This window comes from Hydra vulgaris, chromosome 08, assembly GCF_038396675.1.
Source record: "Hydra vulgaris chromosome 08, alternate assembly HydraT2T_AEP".
Lineage (NCBI taxonomy): Eukaryota > Metazoa > Cnidaria > Hydrozoa > Anthoathecata > Hydridae > Hydra > Hydra vulgaris.
In genome coordinates, this window is record NC_088927.1 from 27683289 (window position 1) to 27709847 (window position 26559).

The 26559-nt window shown below is 28.3% G+C and overlaps 1 protein-coding gene across 2 annotated transcripts in view; it reads right to left on the minus strand.

The window, feature by feature from the left end:
- LOC100206631 (coilin) overlaps window positions 1-26559 on the minus strand; it is a 67338-nt gene that overhangs the window by 20767 nt on the left and 20012 nt on the right. The window contains exons 4-7 of one of the 2 annotated variants that reach the window (XM_065803355.1): window positions 16398-17562; window positions 4604-4660; window positions 728-892; window positions 449-568 (exon numbers count right to left, since the gene is read on the minus strand). In XM_065803355.1, coding sequence (XP_065659427.1) covers window positions 449-568; window positions 728-892; window positions 4604-4660; window positions 16398-17562 — 1507 coding nt within the window. The remainder of the gene's footprint in view (window positions 1-448; window positions 569-727; window positions 893-4603; window positions 4661-16397; window positions 17563-26559) is intronic. The other variant, XM_065803356.1, reaches the window with a different exon arrangement.

Sequence of the window (26559 nt, forward strand, 5' to 3'; positions counted from 1 at the left end):
CCTGCAGATTCAAAGTTTAATCTATTACGAGGTTTTAAAACTTCACTCATTAAAAATTTCAAATTTCAAGTTTTAAATTTTTTGATTTTAACACAAAAATCTTAAGTGCACTATATAAAAAAAAATTTTTTTATAAAATTTTTTAACGAGTGCATTTAATGAGTCATGCCTTAAGTTTCTATTATTAACAAAAAACAAGTTTCAGCAGGTGGTACTGGAAACCCTTTCTTAACAAAAAGAACTTCTAACAATAAAAAATTTAATTGAGTAAAAAATGATTCAACAAACATTTTTTTCTTATTAAAAATTAGTTAAAGTTACTTTATAAAATTAAACCAGTAAAAGAACAGGGCTTTCAAAGTTGTTAGCCTTAAATACTAGCTACTAAATAGTATGTTTTCCACACTTAATGCTGGATTTTAAATTTCTCGAATTAAATATCTCTTACTTTGAATACAATTACGCTGCCAACAGATGGAATTTCCTTTAAAATAGGATATTCTTCAAAATTCTTATTTGATTTATTTATCATGGGTTTCTCTTCAAGATTCTTAAAACTGCTACCTAACTAAATAAATAAAAAACAATAAAATCTAAAACCAATTGTTTAAATTATTCTTAATAACTATATAATAATAATAATAATAATAATAATAATAATAATAATAATAATAATAATAATAATAATATAAATCATTATTATAATCATCAAATTTCTAATTCTAACCTCACTCTTGTCTTCTACTTTAGTATTTACACTTTCATCTTTATGACCTTCCAAGTTATTTTCTTTCACTAACTTATGGTTTGGGCTTGCATTGCATTGAAATTGATTTACAATGGTAATAACATCATCACATTCTGCACCAGATTTAGCAAACAAAATGGTGGCCTATTAAAAAGATCAAAACTATAAAGTTTTAAGTGCACACTTTAACTACAAAACTTTAAACGACTTTAAATGCAAAATTGAAATTATATAACAGTAACTACTCTACCCAATAAGGTGTGATTAAATAAGGTGTGATTAAATAAGGTGTGATTAAATAAGGTGTGATTAAATAAGGTGTGATTAAATATCAGATTTTAAACTATAAAGGTAGCAAAAAAAGTTATCTTTGGAACTACAAAAAATTTTAAAAAATAATTCGAGAATTTAGCTTCATGAATGTTCTTGATAATTTTGATGTATTAACTTTTAAGCATTTCCAGAATTTATTCAATTTATGGTAAATCAAAACGGGTCGAATGTATAAAATTGGATATAAAATTCGAGAGAAAAGATATCAAATAGAAAAGTGGGAAATCAATGTTTCATATCAGTAAGAGAAACATATAAACAAACAATCAGCTGATTACTGAGATAAAAAAATATACATATACTAACAACAGCGCTTGAATGGATTTGAACCTTACACACAAAAAATACAAGCTTAATGCCTTCTTCAATCATGCTATAATTATATAAATAAAATACAAGCTACAGACTCACTTTATGCATATTCATTTAAGGTTGCATCTCCAATACTGATTGGACCTTCACATGACTGAATTTGTATTGGGTTGATGATTACAGAAATAATGCAATAAATTGATGCTTTTTAAAAGCAGAGAAAACATCACCAGCTGTATTAAAAGCACTATTGATAAAAACATAAAAATTCTCCTACGATTCTGTCACTTGGTAGTTTGTTTTGTCATTTTGATTCTGTCCTTTGTTTCAGTCATTTTGTATCTCATGAAGCAAAACATAATCAAAGCTGAATAAAAACAAATGCTTTCAGACAGTTATCAAGCCTTCAGTAATTCATACAAGAGTATTTTTGATATCATTTTTGGTACAGAATGAACTCACAAGGGTCAATGGTTTGTTTCATACTTTTAAATTCTTTTTAAAATAATTGAAGAAGACCTTGTTAAGAAGCGTTTGCATTTTACGCATAAAATAATAATTTTACTTATACACATCAAGCCATTTTTGTTGTGCCGAAACTTTTGTCAATTATAATATTTAAAAATTCTTTTAGAAATAGTTTATATGGAGGATATTAGGCAGTAATTAATTTTTGTAACAAATGCTTTCATTACAAATGTGAAATAATATTTTTTTTATATAAAGAAAACAGTTTGTTAAATAAATTTTTTTTAACTTTCCATTTTAAAAAACTTTTAATTTAAATTTATTTTAAAATATTTAGATCAAATTTATTATTAAATATTAATAAATTTAAACTTATTAAATTTAATCTAAAACTTAAAAATTTAAAACACTCTGTTTTACAAGTTTTTTTTTTTTCCTTTTAAAATTTCCAAACAACTTTAAAAAAAAAATATTAGAGTTACTTTTTCATGTTCGTTTTACAATCAACTATTTTGTTTTATTTTTATCCCGTTACAAAAGTGCTAATATACAAAACTGCTTAATGCACTTATAACTGTATATAAATGCATTGCCAGATAAACAATCAAGGAGGCAAAATTATTTTAGAGAATCTTTTTGGTAAATTTTTTTGTAACAAACTTATGAAAAGATAACTTTTTTTAAACTATTAAACTAGGTCCGCTATGTAAGCATTTTATCATAACATATAGCATAGATTGTTTTAAATTTTAAATCATTTGCCATTCCATTAAATACTCTGCCTGAATAAGCAGCTGTTGAAACCTAAACAAGCAGCTACTAACCCACCTACTACTACTTGTAAATCACCAAAAATAAATAAGCAGCTACTAACCCACCTACTATTACTTTTTAATCACCAAAAATAAATAAGCAGCTACTAACCCACCTACTACTACTTGTAAATCACCAAAAATAAATAAGCAGCTACTACTAACCCACCTACTACTACTTTTTAATCACCAAAAATAATTTTTCTGGTGATTTTCTTTACTTTTTAAAATGTTTTTTGCGTGAAAAATATTTGTGGCAGAATATATCGATTACAGTTTTTGTTTACTAGGAAAAATCAGAAAGTTGATCATAGTTACATTTATAAAAAGACTCAAAGCAAAAATCAGAAAGTTGATCATAGTTACAGTTATAAAAAGACTCAAAGCAAAAATCAGAAAGTTGATCATAGTTGCATTTATAAAAAGACTCAAAACAGTAATCAGCTATAGAGTTTGAACTTTTTTGCAGAAAATTCTGTTTTTTTTGCTAGATATCACATACATTTAATACTAATTCATTGCCTTAATAAATCATCTTTTCAACAATATCATTAATATGCAAATTATAATTATGAACTAAAAAAAAGGGCTTTAAAAAACTGTGAGTAGAAAATCAAAACAGTGTTAGGATTCAATGTAGTACTTAATGGAACACTAATTCCATGCCTAAAATCAGAAGAAGTTAGTGGTGAACACAAGGCACACTAGCAAAAGTTTAGTGTTAATTAACAAGAAAATAATTCAATATCATCATATTCAAGTATAGCCATAACAAACATATTCAAGTATAGCCACAAGGCAGCTTAGTCATTTCTGTATTTTCATATCATTCGATTTACTTTTATACACTTTTATACAATTACGTATTTCTGATTTTTTCAGGTAACCCTTGAAAAAATCAGAAACTTATAACTCAAATAAGTTATTTATTCAATTGTTAACACGTAATTTATTTTGATACTGTAATAAGTAAAAAATGTCAGGCCTCAATTGGGTTCCTCCAGGCGTAGTTTCCTGGCCTATGGTCTAGATTAGAAATAATAAAGTACACCTAAGGCACAGTTATACATATCAGCTAAAATAGCAGTGGTGTATTGGTAGAGTACTTGCTTCGTAGCAAGAAGTTTTAAGTAAAATCCTTACCACTGGTAGTCCCTGGTACTATTACACTCAATTTGTTTATCTACGCTGCAGCCTTGCTTATCAATGTTAGTATTTTAAAGTTAAAAGGTTGAAAAAGGTCAAGAGAATATACCTCCTTGAAAACTACACTGATCTCCTTACCTACTATGTAGTTGCAGAGTAAACAGTATATTTACCTGGTTTTAATAACTTACTTTACCTAGGTTTTAATAACTCAACTCAAGACTCAACTTTACCTAGGTTACCTAGGTACCTAGGTTACCTAGGTTAGCTAGGTTAGCTAGGTTAGCTAGTTAGTACCTAGGTTACCTAGGTTACCTAGGTTACCTAGGTACCTAGTAAACAGTATATTTACCTGGTTTTAATAACTTACTTTACCTAGGTTTTAATAACTCAACTCAAGACAAACTTTACTTTTACTCAAATGACACCTTTGATAAACAACAGGATATAAAGTGCAAGAACAGTAATGGTCCTAGTTATGCTTTTACATAAGAATATAGTTCATTATAGAGAATTTTAAAACAAATACCTCTTATGGAACTGGAAAATGCCTCTGAGTATCAAATAGTGAAATTCAAAACAATGATAGATAAATTATTTGATATTAGTACTCAAAAGCTTGAAAACCTTCTTTTTTTTAAAGATCAAGAAATTAAAATGTACGTAGACACTCATGCAAACATTTTAAAATTGACTGAAACAATTCACCTAAGGAAATATTTATAAACTCAATAATTTCTCAGAATAGCATAAAAGATAACATAGAATCAAATAAAGAACTTACATCATTTTTTTCTTTAGAATCGTCATGCTCATTTGATAACTCAGCAGCATCATCATCCTTAAAAAAAACATAAAATACAAATCTGGCAAATTAGCAACTTTGTATTGCCTAATGATATTTCATTAGACTTTTAACATTTTTGTTTTAAAAAAATATAAGAAAGCTGTTAATTAAATATAAAATGTAATAAAAATCAAACCTTGCTAATGATATAAAATCGATATTAATGTTTTTTTAATTATTTTATAGATGACAACTTATGTCGAGGAGCAACCTAATAAAACTCTTGAAACTAATTATTTAGAAAAGAGATTCAAAAACCAGATCATCAATTTAAACTCTTTTAAACACTCTTCAACATTTTTTATTTTTTTTTTATTTTTTTTAAAGCATCTTCGCTTCCAACAAGGCTGCAAGCAGCCACTAATTAAAGTTGGAAGTTACTGTAAGAGAAAAGATGAAGATTGTAGAGCAAGATAACGATTGACGGACGATTTAAAAGATTGCAAATTATATGAATCAGGAAAGCAAGATGAAAGAAGCGAATTCCAAAGAACTGATGTTCGAGGAAAAAAACTAGACGAATAAGCGTTTTTGGAGCACTTAGGAACAGTCACAGAAAAAGGATGACACTTAATTGAATGACGAGTAACACGAGAATGAATTTTAGTAGATGGCAAAAGAGACGCTAGCTCTTTAGAGCAGTGCCCATTATAGTATTTGTAGAAAAGAGAAAGAGAAGCAACATTACGACAATGTGATAATGGTTGAAGGTTGGCTGCAAGAGCAGGTCCAACTATGTTTACAATGCGTTTTTGCACCTTGTCTAAAAGAGAAAGGGCATCATTAGAAGATCCACCCCAGATATGGCAACAGTATTCCATACAAGGCCGGATTTGAGATTTATAGAGAAAGAGAATAGAATCCAGAGTAAGAAAGTGGCGAGCTCGATAAAAAGATGCAACCTTAGCAGATGCTAATTTTGCAACCGATTTGATATATGGTTTCCAAGAAAGATTGGAAGTAAGAGTTAATCCTAGAAGATGAAGAGTAGGTGACTCATCGAGTACATCACCGTTCATAAATATAGGAAGATCTAAATTATTGCGATAACGATTGGCTGAAAAAAATTGAGTTTTATCTGAATTAAAGTTCACCAGCCACTGTGAGCCCCATGCTGTAGCAGAAGTGAGATCCTTTTCAAGCTCAAATGCCCCCTCCAAGCAATCAGAGGGTGTTGGTTTCTTATCACTATAAGAATAAATGGTAGTATCATCAGCAAACAATGCCACCTTAGATGTTAGAATATCTGGAAGATCGTTAATGTAAATTAAAAAGAGTATAGGACCAAGGATTAAACCTTGAGGAACCCCTGAAGTTACAGAATATGAAGAAGAGTGCTTTCCATCTAGGACAACTTTTATATGATTGGAAAGGAAGGATTCAATGATCTTAAAGATGTTGCCGGATACACCATAAGAAGAAAGCTTATGGAGAAGACCAGCATGCCAAACTTTATCAAACGCTTTTGAAATGTCAAGAGCGATGGCCTTAACCTCTCCTTCTTCATCTAATGCATGATAAAACCTGTCAGTTATTACTGTTAGCAAATCAGCTGTAGAACGAGAAGATCGAAATCCATATTGATGGTCAGAAAGTAAGTTATTAGATTCAAGATGAGAAATTAAGTGTTTGTTAATTAAAGATTCAAAAATCTTGCTTATGATAGGAAGAAGACTTATGGGATGGTAGTTAGACGAATCAGATCGCTCCCCAGAATTTTTGAAGATAGGGATAACAGATGCGGCTTTCCAGCAGGCTGGAAAACAAGACTCTGATAAGCACTTGTTGAATAGTTTTGAGAGTATAGACAACAGCTTAGGAGAACACTTCTGCAAGACAATAACAGGTATGTTGTCTGGGCCACAAGCTGTAGAAGAGTCTAGGCAGGAAATCACTTTAGATACAGATGCTGGAGTGATATGAATGTCAAGCAATTGATCAACCTGTTTGTTGGCAATATCAGGTAGAACGCAATTAGTGGAATCAAGAGATGATATTGATGAAAAGTTTTTAGCAAACAGTTCGGCTTTGTCTTTAGGTGAGGTGACAAAGTCTGAACCATACAAGAGAGGTGGAATTATAGATTTGCCCTTATTATTGATATTATTAAAGATTCTCCAAAAGTCACGAGAGCTTAATTTTTGAGATGAGATACGAGATTTCATGACTTGAGAATAGCGGGTTTTGGAGTTAGACAAAACCTTTTTACAGTTGTTTCTAGCAGTAATAAACAGACGTCTGTTTTCTGGAGAATTGTTTTGCTGATAAATATGGAAGTAACGGTTTCGATTGGCAATTGCAGCAGCACAGTGTGAGGAAAACCATGGAGGAGAGTGAGGCTTGACCTGGAATCGTCGAGAGGGAATAAAAGATTCCATGCCAGCCTGAATCCACGAAGTTATGTAAGAAACACATTTGTCAAATGTGCTTCTTACATGACATTTTCATTCTCACAAATGACATTGAAAATATTATTAAAAATTAAGTAAAGTAAGGTAAAATGGGGAAGATTTGCCTGGTTATACATACATAAAATAAACTCCAAATAAGATGTACTTAAGAGTTTGGATCAGCAGGAAACATTATTTTTATCTGATTACTTTTTTGACTTGAGCTTTGTAATGACAGTTGTAAGTGAAGTTTTATTAGAAAATGGTTTTTTAATAATGTTGATAATATCTAATGTTGCAAGAAGAGCAATACTGAGGTTTTTCTTAAAATACAAGTTTTTGATTTCTTGCTCCTAATTTTTTTTTTATTGAATGCAATGAAACAAATACATCTGTAATCAAAAACTTTCACTGCATTTCTTTAAGGATAAAAACCTTTTTCTTATAATATTCAAAATATTGTAAGAGAACTATAAAAAATATTGTAAATAACATTTTAGGCAATGTTTAGCTGTCTCAGTCAAGTACTTGAATAAGACTTCTGCCTTTTTTTACTTAACCGATATTTATTTGGTTGTAGAAATACTATGAGGTAGATTTTATTCATACTGTTTTAATAACAATCTGTATTGCTTTAATGGTCACACAACAAATTTGTTTTTAAATAAAAGCATTTTTGACATAAGCGGTAAATAAGTATAAAACATTTACTTTATTTTTTAAAGATCAATTTTACTCCCAAAAATGCTGCAAGCAACCGCTATTAAAGCTGAAAGTTAACTAAAAGCAAAAAAGTTATTTAAAAGCAAAATATCAATTGACAGAAGATTTGAAGAACTTGTAATTGTAAGTATATGAAAAAAGTTTTAGTAAGGTCATGAAATGGTTTTAACCACCCAAAGGAGAGCAAGGAGAAACTAGTCATATAATAGGGTTAAAGACACACTTTTTTTTTTTTTTTTTTTTTTTTTTATTTCACCTCCCCAAGGCCCAGAAGGCCACTACAGATGAGGAGGCTACTTAATTGTGGTCATAACCCTCTCTCAACTCTATAACTTCGAAACACGTACCTTGACGAACAAGGCCGCTGCGCGGAGATACAAGTTGAGCGCGGTACTACCAGGGACGTGGTGGGGATTGAACTCAGAACCTCTCGCTTATGAAGCGAGCGCTCTACCACTACACCACTACCAATTCAGGGAATTAAAGTAAGATAAGATTTGTCCTTGTTGGCATGGCAACATCATCTTTTGCTTGTGATGATAAAATTTTTAGAAAATTAGTCACAAAGTTAACTGCCTGAATAAGAGATTAAAAAAGACAAAAATTTTGATCTTTTTAGCGCCAGCAGGGTTAGTAATTGGTCAGAGAGCCAAGCTATTCATTCAGCCATTCAGTATGTTGAACATTCAATCACCAATACCAACAATAGAAAATTGACTTTGATCAGAAATAAAATGGAAAATGATCAGGAATAACAAAACGATCAAAAAAATCAAAATCAATTGGATAAGAAATAACATCAAAAACGGCAAGGTTTTAGGGAGAAAAATTAAGAATAAAGAAATAGGTGGAAATAAAATAGTGGGGAGGTGCTAAACAAAAGCATAGTCTGAGGTAGACCATCCAACTATTCGAGCTTTTCAACTATTCGAATATCAAATAGAAAAATCTGAAAATATTCGAGTAATCGAATACTCAAATAATTTATCAAAAAGTTAAAAGACATTAAAAAAATAAAAAATAATAATCTAATTAAAAAAGTGTTTTATATTTTATTTTGAACGATTTTATTATTTTATATATGTATTATTTTTTTTTAAAAACATATATTTTAAAAATAAAAGAGAATTGAATGTTTCGAAATTTAGACTTGTTCTTCTTTTCGTTTTAATTGCACCTGCTGTTGAGAATACTCTTTCAGAAGCTGTTGAGGTAGGGCGTATTGTTATTAAAGCGTTATACAAAACGTACAGCGTTGTCGACCATTTTTTAAAAGAATCCAATTGACGAAATTCTTTCTTCAATTCAATATATTTATCAATTTTGCTGCGATTGCTAACATGACAGTTTTTTGGTTCTGTAATAGAACTTATTGCATTTTGGAGTTCTTTTTGCAATCCGACTGCAACTGGTGATGTTAATTCTATTAAATCATCTGCATCAGATGAGGTAGAATCATTATTAATTTGCTCTTCTTCAAACATTTGTGGATATATTTGTTCCATAACTTTAACAGCGAATAATATTGCTGCATTTTTTGATGAATATTTAAAATGAGCGTTAGAACTTGGTATATTTCCACTCTGCAGATAAATGATCAATGTCATTAAAATTGGATCTCTTCTTTAATCCATCCTTATTTTGATTGCATGTATCAGTTTTTTTGCTATATTAGTTTGCATTGGTTGCAACTTTTCAAACAAAAATTTGTAAACTCCTTCAGCAGTTATGAGATTTGCATCATTTTTACTTAATTCAGTAACAGCAGTTTCAACTGGTGCCAGAACATCAACAAGGTTTTGTAGCGCAAAATTATCATTTTCTGGAATTGGATCAATATTTAATTCGACTAAGGATTTGTTAACACATTCTGATAGAATTAAAAATCGTCAAATTACACTCAAAGAATTTCATCGTGTTTTTGTCTAATTTTAACTTGAGCTTTTTCCCCATTTTTTGAGCTATATTTTGTTGCAAAATAGAATGCTTTGTAGCCGATTTTTTAAACATTCTTATAACACCTCTTAACCTGTTAATAATTTGATCAAAATCTAATGTCATATCATATTCATCTTCCTCAATAAACACCAAATTGTAATCAGAGCACTGATCTTCTGTGGAATCTTCTTCTACATCTTCATCAACAAAATCTTCGGTATCGTCAAACACTTCATTGCGAATAGAATTTTTTGGTATATAAAAACAATCCATCACGGCTAAATGAAGCGCGTGATTATGGCAAAGTTGATTTAAAACACCTAATATATTGCCATATTTATTCATTACGGCTGCTGCATTGTTAGTAGATGCAATAACGTCATTTTTAAAGAAAATCCTAAAGTCTGCTAACTTAGCTTCAACCAAATGTTTAATTGTTTCTGCATTTGCCTGCTTAATTATTTCGGTTAAACCCAGAACATAGCATTCAATTGTATTTGAGTCTATTCCAATCACATGAGCTGTTACGTTTACATAACGTAAAATAGTACAATCTGTCATCCACAGTAATAGCAAATTTACGATTTGCTGTTTTTAATTTTTCAAATTTTTCCCGCAGTTCAACACATTTTTCTTTATAAAAGCTATTGATGCATTTTGAAATAGTTGTCGGACTTTTCGGCATTTTATAACCTTTTTTTGCACGTAACCAGCTATAGCTTGGGATTTACTCATTGCTGTGATAGCCATTCCATCAAAAGCTGCGACTTTTGACAATATTTCATTTAAAGATTCTTTTTTTACAAATGGCCAAATATTACTTATTTCAGTATTTTGTTTTTTCTTAGGAATATTATTTTCTCCATCATTGTCATTTGATACCGATTTAGATATCAATATGTTGTGTCGTAGCTTCAAATGATTAATCATAGCAGTAGTTGAACTTCTCCATCCTATGTTCGTGTTGCACCTACCACATTTGGCTTCGCCAATATTTTTTTCGTCTTTCTTAAAAAACTCTCATACCTTGGATTTTTTTGACATGACTAAAAAAACCAGAGATGAATTATCTAAGAAAATCTAAAAAATTTTAACTTACCACTTCAAATTATCCAACCACAACTTGTATATTATATTATATTTATTTAATTGTATATTATATTTATTTATTCACAAAATATTAAAAATTATTATTATCAAGATTATTATTAAGATTTTTTTTTTATGGAACAAATATGTATTTATATTTTTAAGCAATCTAAATAAACGACTGTTTTCTAAAAGCAAACAAAAATAATGTCACACAAAATAAAAACCATACAAAAATGCAATTTAAGTTTTCCATTTCAAGGTTATATAAAAATTCTAAGAATTTTTTCCGTTTGCAAAAAGAGAAATATTTTTTTCGTTTGCAAAAAGAGAAATTAACAGCACTTTTTAAAAGCTTACTTTGCCTTTACATTTTTGAAATTATTCCAATATTGGAGTAAAAAAACACACAAATATATTCAAATATCAAGTATTTGAATACTCAAATTAAATGGTCTAGTCTGAGGACTATGCTTTTGTTTAGCACTCTCCCAAACCTGATTTTACAACCAATAGACAAGTTTTTTACCCAGGCCAAAAATGTGAATATTGAAGTATTTGGGAGTCAAAGGATAACAGACATCAACACTGAGATACAAAGATAAAACAGCCTAGTTTAATTTAATCTTAGAAAGTAAATCTGGTGAATTTTGCAAAAATATGAGTTTATAAATAATAAGTTACTTTAAAAACCACAAATGTTTAATAAAGGTAGGTAAAAACAATTTGGTGGTAATGACTGTTTTTCAAGTTTAATATTTTTTCATAGTAACTCTTTGGTGCCTAATAGACGTCCCCCCCCCCGCCCCCTAATTAATTTTTCAAAAATTTTCCACCCAGGACATTCTTATTCCAATCCCCCCGGCTATTAAATTTTAAAAAAAATTCCATCCAAGACAAGACAATTTTTTATAAAAATTTTCTTTTTCACTACTTACTTACGTTATGTAATATCATTCATTCAAAAAAACTTTGTTTTAAAAAAAAGAACGTTCTATTTTCTTCTTTCTATCGTTACGTCATTATTCATAAAAAAAGAAATTTTCTTTCTATCGTCACATCATATCATTTACAGTACTTATTTACTTGTATACGTTGTAATATCAGAGTGTGAGAACAAAATGGCAACTACGAAAAGAATTTTTAAACTTTTAAACTAGTATTATTTTCAAGCCACATCTAAAAAAAATGAAATCAGCTTTTTACAAGGCTCGAAAAAGGTCAAGAAACGAATAAAAGAGGCTCATGATAATACCGATGTTGAGCAAGAGGACGAGGGTAACATATTTGACATTTTACAAAATATGTAAAGAGAGAAACTTATTTGAACTGGACTTCTGTTTATATTTCTTCTTTAGACTTCTTTATTATTTATTTACTTGTTTTCAGACACTAATATATATGTTAATAATTAACAAAAACATTACTTAGTTATTGCTTTCAGTATTTAAAAAAACTCGAAATTTTCCAACCCCCCCCCCCCCCCGCTTATTCCAACCCCCACTTCTATTAGGCACCAAAGAGTACTTGTGCATAGTGACAAATCAAATGACTCTTATAACTTGGTATAAGTTGTAATCTAAATTTAAAAATGATAATCAAATAAAAGGGAAGGGGTGGAATAGTGAAGGGATTGAATAAAATGTTACAATATGTAAATATTGTAACATTTTATTCATGTTTTATTTTAGTGATGATGTTAAATAGTAAGGAAATTAGACTTTCTTTTCATTTCTATTTAACTTCAAGTGTTTCTCTTCATTTTTATCTAATAAGTAACTTATAATTTTTTATGCAGTCTTTTTCAATCTAAGAATATAAACTCAATGTCAAAGCCTTTATATAATATATATTATGTATGTACTAAACATACATATTATGTATGTTTACATACACTACTAAACATACATATTATGTATGTTTAGTAGTGTGTTTGTGCATAAAGAGATTTCATGCATCAGACATAAAACCAGACACACTGTGTATGGAAAATTGTTTATTTACAACTTTATCTAGATTTTGGGCAATAATGTCTTTGTTAAAAAGTAAATAGATGGGGGGAAAAGTAGGGAAAGGAAAATGGAAGGTAGAAGAGGGCTAGGACTGTTTAAAAACTGAGTTTTATTCAGGCTTAATTTAAGACTTTCTAGTACTGATTTTGAAATACTTTACATATAAACATATTTTGTATTACAATATATATTACAAACTAAAGTACATCAATAACTCTATTTTAATAAGTCTATTAAATCAGTAACAAAAAATTTTTTAAAAATTTTTGGCTCAGGCACAACTTCTAAAGTTTTAGACTGAGCCAATTTTAGGAGTCCATTATTTTTTACTGAATTGTATCTTATCAGTAAATTTCTAAAATTTTGGAAGCCTATTGTTTATAGAAACTAAAAAAATGTCTTTTCACTTCTTAAATTGCAGATTTTATTGACCCATCAAAAATCAACTTTTATATTTGCAAACAATTTTTTACGTTTTTTAGGTAGCCAATATCAAAAATTTAATGTCAAACCTTTATTGAAGTAAGTCTAGAGTTGTATACAATAAAAAAACTAGATTTTCTGAAACTTTGTTTTTAAAATATAGAGCTTCAAAGTATGAACAAAACATGTTTTTGCTACTAAAATTTTTTTTTGTGGAAAAATTAGAAATTTAAATGACCACATCTCATGAGCAAGTTTTTATGCTGAATTTTTCAGGAATTGCTTTTCTCATTCATATAAACCTACCCGCCAAAATTCATCAAAATCTGAGAAGGCCCATTTTAGACCTTAGTACACTTTGAATGGAATGAACCTATATAAAATTAAGAACAATATGAAATATGAAGAAAAATTTCACATATGGAATTATATATATTAAATTCCATATGTATACATAATTCCATATGTATAAAATTTTAAAATTTAACACATGAATATGTGAAAAACCATGTCAACTATTTAATGTCATATTTGTGATAAGAAAATGACATTATGGAAACCTGTCCTAATCACGCGATGAACCAATCAATTAAAATCCAAATAAATAAAACTTTTATAATATTTTACAAAATTGTAAAAAAATTATAAAATTCATTTTCACAGACAGAGTTGTCAACCTTTTCAATGTTTTGTTAAAATTTTTTTGATGTTTTGATAAAAAAAAATTAAAAATTTTAGAGAAGAGCTTTTACAAAAATTATAAATACATTGAAAGTAAAAATAACTAACATTATAGGTCAGATCTGCTGAAGAAAGAACTTATAATCATGCTCTTCAGTAAGAGGCTTGCTGAAGAAAGAACTTATAATCATGCTCTTCAGTAAGAGGCTTGCTGAAGAAAGAACTTATAATCTTCAGTAATGCGATAGTGGTATAGTGGTAGAGGTTCCGAGTTTGATCCCCACCACATCCCTGGTAGCATCACGCTTAACTTGTTTCTCTGCCCATTGGCCTTGTTCATCAAGGTTTGTATTTCAGAATTATTGAGTTGAGAGAGGGTTATAATCACAACTAAGTAGCCTCCTTGTCTGCTGTGGCCTTGGGGAAATGAATTTACATAAAATAAAAATAAAAAGCTTTTAACAGTTGCGATGCAACATAGTACTAAAGTTGAGTGGCTAAAATGATTTACAAAATCAACTTACTTTAACATAAAAGTTTTATTTTAAATATATTATAAAAATAAATAATTAAAACTTTTATTTGCAATATTATTTGCTTCATAATAACAAATATACTATATTGTAAACTATAACAGTGTGTTATAGTTTACAATATAGTATTTATTGCTGTTTATTGATAAACAATATTAAATTTTTGCTGTTCATTTCCAATAAAATCTTTCAATCTTAGCAAAAAATTGATGCAAAAAGTGATTGTCTGACAGTAACCATGACAATAAGGTCCATTATTCTAAGAATACTAAATCTTGTTTTTATCTAAGAATTTTGTTTTCAAAGTGACTTTTAATATATATATATATATATATATATATATATATATATATATATATATATATATATATATATATATATATATATATATATATATTCATTTATTTATATATATATCAACCCTATGAATTAGGGTCGGCATTTGGCAATGCCGAACTAAAAGTGTTTGAGGTCGGCAAAAAATTGTCGACCTTGTTTCGATGTTTTATGGTAAGACCTTTGTATCAAATTTTTTTTGCCAACCTGATGCCGACCTCTAAAAGATTGAGGTCGGCAAATTATAACATACATACATACATACATATATATATATATATATATATATATATATATATATATATATATATATATATATTATATATATATATATATATATATATATATATATATATATATATATATATATATATATATATATATATATATATATATATATATATATATATATATATATATATATATATATATATATATATATATATATATATATATTATCCATTCAGTCAACCAAAAATTGAAAAATTACAAGTTTATAGTTATACAAAATTAGGTTAGGTGTAACTCATATAGTTAAAAAATAGTCAATGGAGTAACACCTAAATAAAATAAACAAAAAAAAATTAACATAAACATATATAAACACTAATAAATAAAAGCATGCGTAAATTAAATTAATAAAAAAAACAAATAAATAAAAGCCATAATAAGTTAAACAATAAAACAAAAAATATAAAAACAGTCTTGCAAAAGTGTTCTCTAGAACTCTGTTCATACTTTCTACACTATATAACAAATGCTTATTTGAATCTAGTTTTCCTGCCTGCTAAAAAATGACATCTGTGGTTCCAATATTTAAAAACTCTTGAGATAACTCTGACCCCCTCTAACTATTCCCCAATCTTATTACTATTCCTAAATTAATCATAAATTAATTTACTTTTATTATTGTTTTCTTTAACGAAGCTCGCTTATTTTTAAACAAGGTCTAAAATCAATCATTGTAAATGATGTTGTAAACCTACTCTAGCTGGCAGTGCCTGAGCTGGTTCTGTTGAAGTAATGTTGCATCACTTGCATGCAATGTTGCATCACTTCCTTTTCTACAAATATTATTATCATTGCTGCTCAAGTAAGTTTTATTTCATCTACCAAATCACAATCTTGAATGACTTGTCATACTGTATTTTTCCCTACATGGTTAAAAAACTTTTATATCATTTTTTTTCCTTGAATGTCAGAGATTTCAAATCCTCTTGTCTTCATGTTTCCCTGATAGATTTTGAGGTCTTCTGTCTAACACTTTCTTTCTTTTTAACTTTCTGTTAAGACCCAATTCAGTAGTGATAGGTTGCAGCTATGTTTTATGTTAGCTCATTAAAAAAAAATTCAAAGTTAAAAATTTTTTTAATTTATGATAAATTATAGATTAAACATCATACTAGAATATTTTAAATAAAAATACTCTTAAAATGAGCTTTTTATCTATATTTAAGACTGTATTGTATGGGTGAATGTAATCATAAGGATTTCAGTATACAACATGAAATAAACATATACTGATATAAGTATATGGTTGTATGTAATTAATTATAAGGATAACTGTCTTAAAAAAACTTGATAAAAAAAATTAAAAAAAGCTTACATCGTCATTGTCAAGTATTTCTTCCATTTTGTTATTTCTTCTGTTTTTTCTTCTTAATCTTCTTCTACGATTTCGTTCTGTTTTTTTTGATAGTGTCTGATTGTTTGATTTTGAAGTAACTTCATTTAATACTTTCGTATTATCTTTATCTGATAGTTTTTTGAGTTCATTGAGAGCATTTCTTGAATTGGTCAAAATATCTGAAGAATCTATATTTATTGAATTTTCAGTTACTTTAGAAAAACAATGATTCCCTGATTCATTAAAAGATTCCCCACTAATTATAATTTCAGATGTGTTTTCATATTTATCTTTTTTTGCCATTAGTTTTGCATGATCAACATTCTTTTTAAATGGTTTGTTTTTGTTTGGTAAACATTCCTTCCCATAAAATTTTGGTTCTTTTTCTATTAGGTTAGAGGTGTTAGGGGTTGAAACTGAATTTCTGTTTAAACCAGTTATTTTAAAGTCCACTCCTGTTTTTGATGAATATGATGTAGAGGTCACACATAACTCATTGGGGACAGATACAACTGGTTTTAAACTACCAGGTTTTGTTTTAACCATGTAGGTACTATTTTTTGGAATTTCAAATTTTTGTGCTAAATTTATTGTTTGTTTTTTTACAGTCAGTTTGTCCACAGAACTATCGCTAGAACTAGATGATGAAGAATCTGATGATGTTGAAGATTTTCTTGCTTGTGGTAGTTTTGTTTTGGTAGACTCTTTTTTTTGTGATACATCTTTGTTTTTTGTAACAATATTTGTATGCTTTTTTATAATAGAATTTTTTTTATCAGAATCATCACTTTCACTAGATGACGAGGATGAAGAATCTGAAGAGCTTGTAATGTTTTTTTTACTTGCATTTTCTATAAGTTTATTATTTTGTTTAACATCTTTTTTTATATTACTTGAAACTCCAAGTTGACTTAATGGCAGCACCTTTTTCAATGTTGTTGTTGAAGAACATGTTCTTGGAGCTGCTGTTGTTGGCAAAGAATCTGTTTTTATTGCTTTTGACAGAGACAAAGCGCGTTTTTTAAAGTCACTATCTGATTTTTGAGCTTCAGAGGAATCATTATTTTTAATTTTAACACATTTTGAACTTGATTTTATAGATGAGTCACTGTCAGCTGATGTTGAAGAAGATAGAGTTTTCTTCCTAAAAAATTAAATAAAAGAAAAATATAAAAAGACTATTTAAATAAATTTAAATAATATTTAAATAAATAAATATTATGTACAAAAATTAGTAGTCAAATATAAAAAAATCAAATTATATATTACAAATTTTATTGTAATGTAATTAAACTTATTATATTGTAAATTATCATATTATACACTGGGTTTAGGATCTGTGAAACACTAGGGCAATACAATTTAGATCCCAAACCTTGTATTAGGTGATCAGAAAAGTGCTATTAATAATTGATCATGAAAGTGGATAGTTATTAATTTTTGGTCATTAATGTCATAATAAAATATTTTTCACTGATGCAAAGGTTACACTTTATTGTAGATAGATTATAAGATTGGCATCTTTTAATGATGTTCCACTAAATTATAGGCATGTTACCTGCGTCTTTATGTTTCCAGATTTCCTTGGAAAGTTCTGTATCATTCCTATACCTGGTTTTCTGAAGAATCATGATGTTTTTCAAAATCAATATAAACAGTTCTTCCAATTGTTTCATTACATTAAAAGACCATAAACCTAATTTTTTAAATAATCCTATTATTTGTCTAATTAACCCAGCTAAGAATGAAGTTGGTAGAATAAGTAAACATATTTTATCAGATATTAACACCAATCTAAGAAATATTTTGCAATTAAATCAGTGGAATAGTACACACAAAATGTAATAAATTGGTTCAAAAACATCAATGACAAACATTTTTACAAATTCCTTATTTTTGACATTGTTGACTTTTACCCTTCTAATAATAAAAAGCTACTTATCGACTCCATAAACTATGCAGAACAATACATTTCCATTGATGCTAATCATAGATTTTTAATCCACGCGTGTAAGTCATTATTATTTACAAATGACCAAGTTTGGATTAAAAAATCAAGTGGTTTGTTTAATTTTACCATGGGTGCATTTGATGGAGCGGAAGTGTGCAAGTTAGTTGGTATTTTCCTTCTCTTCCGGATTTTGCAATTTTATAAAAAATCTGATTTTGGATTATATAGAGACAATGGCTTAGCCGTGTTTAAAAACGCAAGTGGTCCAAAAATGGAAAAAAGTAAGAAGCATTTTACTCAAATATTTAAACAAAATAAAGACATAGTTAATTCTCAAACAATTATTGGTTTTAACTTTAATTATCAGTTATAAAGGCATTTATAAAAATAATTTATAAAAATTAGTTTAGTCTGGACATTATACTTTTTATTTATTTATAGTTTCATAGATTTGAGATAAAGTTTGCGATTTGATAATTCTGGATAAACTAAAAATTATGATACAATGTGAACGTTTTTTCATTTTTATGCGTGTTTTTGCCAATGTCTAATTTTTGAAATAAAAAGTTGCACAGTTTTACATTATTTGCATATAATTTTTTAATATTTTTTATTTATATCGTTATTTAACATTATTTAACTTCAACTTTTAAAATTATTTCAACCATGATCTCCATAGTAAACATAAGGAAGGTAAGAAAATTTATTTTAGCTAGCTAAAAACAAAAATTACCTACCAAAAACCGGTAGTCAAAAATTATGTTGTAATAACTATGAATAAAGATTTTTGATATATAAGCATCTAAATGGTATTTAAATCAGGCTACATCTAAACACATAATAAATAATACACAAATATAAATAAATATTAAAATTAGGAAAAATATATAAATTAGAAACTTTACAAATACAACCTTTATTTTTGTAATATTTGTCTAATGACATACCTCGTAATAAATGTTTAACACCTTTAAAAAAATTTCAGCCAAAAAAACGTGGTAGATACAGAAAATTATGTTTACAAGATGAATACTACCTGTTCTGTTGAAATTACGCCTTGGATCGTAAAGCAATGACATAGTTGGTAAATTCAATGTTTTTCTTTGTATTGTTTTGAAATGTTTAAATCTTGGATAAGAGGCATATCACAATATTTTAAATCGTATGAAAATTTGGTTTTAAAAAAATGAGTAAACTCCAAGATGGTGGTTGTTGGCAAAAAGCTTGATGCGTGAACCCTGCTTAACATATAGGGAAAAGATTTATCTTCTTTCTTGTGTCATAAATAAATTAGGCACTAATGATAACTGTAATTTTTATATAATAATTTAAAATAATAGTTTTAAATGAGATTTTTATGATAACAAAATTTTGTTGAAAATGTAATTTATATTTAGATAAATATTATTGTTGACAATGTATTTCCATTCAATCTAATATGAAAATTGTGAACTACCTTGATGTTACATTTAATCTTAATATCTACACTTTTCAACCTTACCATAAACCTGATAGTGCATTAAATTATATCCATGCTAGTTCCAACCATTCACCAAGCATTTTAAAACAATAACCAACCTCAATTAAACATAGATTATCTTCAAATTCTTCAAGCGAAAAAATTATCTAAAAGACTGCTCCTATTTTTATAAAGACGCATTCGAAAAGTCTGGATTTCACACCAATCTCAAATATCATTCAAATCAAAATCCTTCTAATACTAATAATAGAAAAAGAAATATTATACGGTTTAATCCTCCTTTCAGTAAAAATGTGGTAACAAAAATTGGACACCTTTTCTTAAATTTAATTGACTTGCATTTTCCATTGCATCATAAGCTCCACAAAATTTTCAACAGAAACACAATAAAAATTAGTTACAGCTGCATGCCAAATATTCGATCAATTATTAATTCAGACAACCAACAAATTTTGCACAACAAACTCACCGCTAATGATATAAATTGCAACTGCATTAAGAAAACTGCATGCCTGTTAAATAACCAATGTCTATCAAAAAATGTTGTACGTAAAGCCACTTTAGCATCACCTAATCCCAGTATTAAGAAAAAATCTTACATCGGTCTTAGTGAAAACGCATTCAAGCTCAGATTTGCAAACCACCTTAAATCATTTAATGCAACCAGGTATAGGAATGACACAGAACTTTCCAAGGAAATCTGGAAACATAAAGATGCAGATAACATGCCTATAATTAAGTGGAACATAACTAAAAGATACCAATCTTATAATCCATCTATAAAAAAGTGTAACCTTCGCAGTGAAAAATATTTTATTATGACTTTTGATAGTCGATTACTACTTAACAAAAAAAGTGATTTGGTTTCTGCTTGTAGGCATAGAAAAATTTTTTTACTATCTAACTTTGATTCCGGTGATTAGCAAATATCGGATCACGTATACTTGACGTCAGATGCTGTTGCAACGCTAAACTTGTATTTTTTATAGCTGTTTTTATTTTATATTTGAATAATATGGCTGATAATATGATGATTGCCGATTGACATGAAACTTTAAGTTCCATTATAAAGTTGTATTTTTTCATATAAAATGTTTTTTTTTTTTTTTTTTTTTTTTTTGTTATTCACCTCCTCAAGGCCGATAAAGCCACTACAGATGAGGAGGTTACTTAATAGTGGTTATAACCCTCTCTCAACTCTATAACTCCGAAACACAAACCTTGACAAATAAGGCCGCTGCGCGGAGAAACAAGTTGAGCGCGGTACTACCAGGGACGTGGTGGGGATTGAACTCGGAACCTCCCGCTTATGAAGCGAGCGCTTTACCACTACACCACTACCGCATAAGTATTTTAATATTATTTGATCTATTTTTTTTTAAAAGATATTGATCACTCTTGAACAGACAAGAGTTGTATTTCCAGCAGAATACAACATTTGTATATATATATATATATATATATATATATATATATATATATATATATATATATATATTATATATATATATATATATATATATATATATAATTTAAGCGACATCTTTAATAGTATGTGTAATAATATTATAAGCATTAAAACATCATATACGGTATCATACTATTTATTTCTTTTTTAAGTAGGGTGGGGAGGGGTAATACGGATAGAATTTTAGATATATTTTTTTCTAACATAATTTTTTTTTTTAGTTAAAAACCACCATAAAAACTTTTGTTATTTTTCTTTACATTCAGGGTGTATACAATAAAATCACAATGAGTAAAACATAAATATATTTTAAATAACTAACATACTAATTCTCTTTTAACAACACCTTTCATATATCCAAATTACCCCACTGGTGGGGTAATGCGGATACTCATTATATTTGATATAAGGATACTCATTATATTTGATTTGATATCACACTTATTGCTTTTCACGTATTTAAAAAGTCAAACTGTATTGGTTATGTCAAGCAGTTTTCTTTTACTTACTGATACAGTCTTCTTTTCAGCTTTATTCTTTTCTTCTTCTTGTAACCTTGCGACAACATCTTGTGCTGTTAAAATTTCTCCCTTTTTGGCCTGGACACGTGCTCTGCATTTTTTTGAATTTGCAAGTGCTGTCAGTGTAGGTTGACTTGGGCTAGGTGTAAGTACAGAATCGATTGCTCTCTGCAGATTTTTTACAACATTTTCTTTTTTGTTAAACTTATCTACTTCCTCATGCATTGGCTGCATGTTCACTATCTTTTTCATAGGTTTTGATTTGTCAACAGGGTAAAGACCACTACCATTAAAACCACTTTTCAGGAGTTTGTTATCTATCTTACTGATAAGAGCTTTTAGTAAAGTTGGAAATACAGACTTGTGAACATTTTTATGTCTGCTTTCTCTTAACCAATCTTTAAGGATTTTCTTCCAATGGGATTTCAATGGAGCAAGAAAATCAACATCAAGAGGTTGTAATGCATGACTTGTGTTAGGAGGTAAGCAAAGTAAAATTATATGATTGTCTAGAGCCTTTTTAACAGTAGAATATGTTATATGGCTGTTGTGTCCATCATATAGCAGCAACACAGGCTTTTCATAATCCTTTACATGTATAATAAACCTGTCAATTGAACTTTCAAAAATATAGTCCTCGATCCAACCGGATTTTGTTACACCATACATTGCATGTTCTGGTCCATTTTGACACCATGCATCATAAAGGTGGATGGCTTTGTAGACGACAAAGGGAGGTAGACACTGTCCATTTGCTGACCCACAAAACAGTAAAGTATACATTGATTTACCACATGATGGAGCAATGTAATAGGCTGTTTTTGATGTTTTACGAACAAAGATTTTTTCTGCTGTAGGATCTGTACGTAAACCTGTTTCATCTAAATTAAATATGCAATGTGGTCTATCAAATAAATTATTATTGTTTAATGTCTTCTCATATAACTCAAAAAAATCTGTCAATGTTTTTAGAGAAAGATCATTATCTCTTGCTTTTGTCAAAAGTTCAGGTTTTCTTTTTCCGAGGACTACATTCCATCTTTTTTCAAAAGACATGCACCAGTCTTTTCCTGGCTTGTCATCTTTGAATAGAGTTTTTTTGCCAATAAATGTTATATAGGATTTAACCATCAGTTCATATCTTCTCTATCTTGTGGAAAACCCTTATCAGCTAAGTACATCAAGGCTTCTACTAGAAGATTTTCCTTAGTATTATTCACAACAAACCCACGACCGCTTCCGATTCTTTTGTCATTCCTTTGGATTTGATCATGGGATCGTCTGTATAATGTCCCATAAGGAATTCCAGAAGACTTTGATACACTGTATACTGACACTCCTTCCTTAACAAGCTGTATGGCAGTCATTAGTTTGCTGTGATCATATGTACGAATAGTCTTGCGTTGGTATTCACGAGGCATAATAATTTATTTCAGTTTTATTATTTTATCTAAAATATTTTTAAACAAACTTTAGTTATATAAAGTCTATAATTTAATTATAAAGTAAAGAGGAATACAAAAATAAAATATAAAACATTTAGATGGGAGTTTAAATTTTACCCAATCCATTCAGGGAAAACAAATTTGAACTATGATCTTAATGTAAATAGTTCAGAAGCATTATATAAAACTATTATATGTCACTGAAAAATGTATAATACTATATTAAAAAGCAAAAGTGAGCATAAATGTATATTTAAATTTCGTGTAGCTTGTGTTTTTGTAATAAAATACTATAACGTAAGTAGGATTTTATATATATCCATTTTACCCCACTATTATTTTACTTGTATATCCATTTTACCCCATTTTAGATTTTTGTTTATTTATCAATATGGGTTAGAGAACTTATAAATTAAATTTTACATATTGTTACATCATGGTCCAACTAATGAATATACATCATTAAACTTCCATAAGTAATATTACTGAAGTCTGCAGACAAAAGTTTTAAAACATAATGTTTTTTATATTTTTTTCAAAAAAACGTGTTTTATATATTAACTCTTTATGTAAATCAAATATAAACATTGTTAACGCAAAAAAAAGAAGCCAATTATGTGTAGAAACTGTTGGTAATTTTCAAGTTTTAGAATTATGTATAGATAACTTACTCCATGGATACTTATTGAATATATCCATATTACCCCAACAATCCATATTACCCCACCCTACCCTAATATTTCGGCTCATAGTGAGAGCCATAATCAAACTAATAAAATCGTTAAAAAAAACCGTTTAAAAATTATAATAAACGTAACCAAAATGATGTCATTGCAACGTCAGATATTCAACATTTTTTAATTTTACAAAAAGTGGTTTTTAATGGTGAGTCATCACCAAATTGCCATTGTCACGATTTAAAACGTTTTCTTCAGGTTTTGAACATTGTACACGTTGTATTTCAATGGCCTCACAGATTTTTCTTGTGTAGTTGTTTGAAATAACAGAAAGCGTTTTAGGGTTCTCCCAGTTTGTTTTACCATTGCAATGATGTGAATGTTCTACTATTCCAGATGTATCCCAGTTGGCTTTTGTAACATTATTTTTATGTTCTTGAATTCCTGTGGAAATCTTTTTTCTTGTTTCACCAATATAACATGCACCACATGTGCAATTAAGTTGGTACACTCCTGGATGACTGTTCGGAGGCAGTTTAGACTTGTTTCGGCAGAGTATATTTATCAAGGGATTACCAAAACAGAAGACTGTTTTAACACCGACTTTACGAAACTCTCTTCTTAGAACAAGGCTTAATTTTGGGACCCATAGTAAAATAACAAGATTTTTGGTATCAATTTTTCGAGAACTAGATTTGTTTGTGGAGTATTTATAATTTTTAGCAATATCTGAATACTGTTTATATGAATGTCCATTTTCAGTAAAAATCCTAATAAGAAAATTAATTTCATCTTGAATGTTATGTTCTGAACAAATTTTGTATGTTCGAGCTAAAAAACCTTTAAAAATACTAACTGCGATATTCGGTGAAATACATGATTTTGGTTTTATTAGTACGTTTGTAATTGCATCTTTACGATGTATGGAAAACTCATATTTATGAAGTGAGTGATTGGTTGAAATACAAATATCTATAAAATTTAATTGGTGTTGAGCATTTTCGTATTCGCATGTATATTGGATTGATTTATCTTGTGAATTTAAAAGTGTTAAAAAAGAATTTGCGTCATCAATATTAGTAAATGGAGCATGGCTATCATCAACGTAACGTTTATAAGACTTTGGTGCAATATTGACATTTAAAGCCTGTTGAATAGCATTAGATTCAATATGTTGTAAATATGCTTCTGACAAGACAACCATTATGGAAAGACCTATTGGACCAGAGTTTTTTAAAATATATATTTTGTCCTCCCATAAAAAATAACACTTTCTAATACAGAGATCAATTAGTTTATGAATGTCTACTAAAGATCATTTAGTTCGTTGTATAAGATCATCTCTATCTTTGTTTAGCATATCAATAATTGTAACAGTTGCTTTATCAAGTGGCACTGATGGGTATAAATTAATAACATCAAATGACACTTGAACTTCATCATTAATAAACCATTCTTTTGCTGTTGATACAAACGACAATGAATTTTTAACACGGCATTCATTTTTAATTAAAGTTGGTTGTATTATCTCAACAAGATGTTGCGAAAGTTTATGAGGTGGTGTGCCGATTGTCGAAACTATTATTCGCATTGGATAACCTTTTTCACTTTTATGTGCTTTAAAATATTGAAATACAACGTGTACAATGTTCAAAACCTAAAGAAAACGTTTTAAATTGTGACAATGGCAATTTGGTGATAACTCACCATTGGAAACCATTTTTTGTAAAATTTAAAAATGTTGAATATCTGACATTGCAATGACATCATTTGGTTACGTTTATTATAATTTTTAAACGGTTCTTTTTTAACGGTTTTATTAGTTTGATAATGGCTCTCACTATATGAGCCGAAATATTACTTAAAAAACAAATAAATAGTATGATACCAAATATGATGTTTTAATGCTTATAATATATATATATAAATATATATATTATAAGCATTACAACATCATATTTGCTTATAATTTATATATATACATATATATATATATATATATATATATATATATATATATATATATATATATATACACATATATATATATATATCAGGCCTTGTTACGAAGCGTTACGCAGCTCGCATTTTGCTTGCGAAAAGGCGATTTGCCTGCACGTTCAGCAGTTTTGCGCTACGCAAAAACTTTTATCTTTTAGAATATTTAAATTATCTTTTGATTGTCATTAACGTGACGTTTATTCAGAAGAAATAAAGTCGTAAGTAAAATCATTTAACCGCAATTGTAAACTAATAGATTTTTTGTTGAAGAAATAGTTTGTTTCATAATTTTTTGTGTTGTTGTTAAAAGTTAGTTAAAAAAAATTAAGTGTTTTAAGTTTTATCTTAAGGAATTAAATATATAAATTCCTTTTAAATATAAAATTTATTTTTAGTCATAATAGTTTAAAAAATGCACGATTTATTTTGATGTAAATATTTTATTAATAAGATATTTTGTTTATTGTTAATTCAATAACGTAAAGTTTTAATGACAATCGTTTAATTTATGAAAATAAATTATGATCACAAATATGTTATTGGTAACTGATAAACAACAAAAAAAAACTCTTTCTTGTTTAAAAACATTATTAAAATA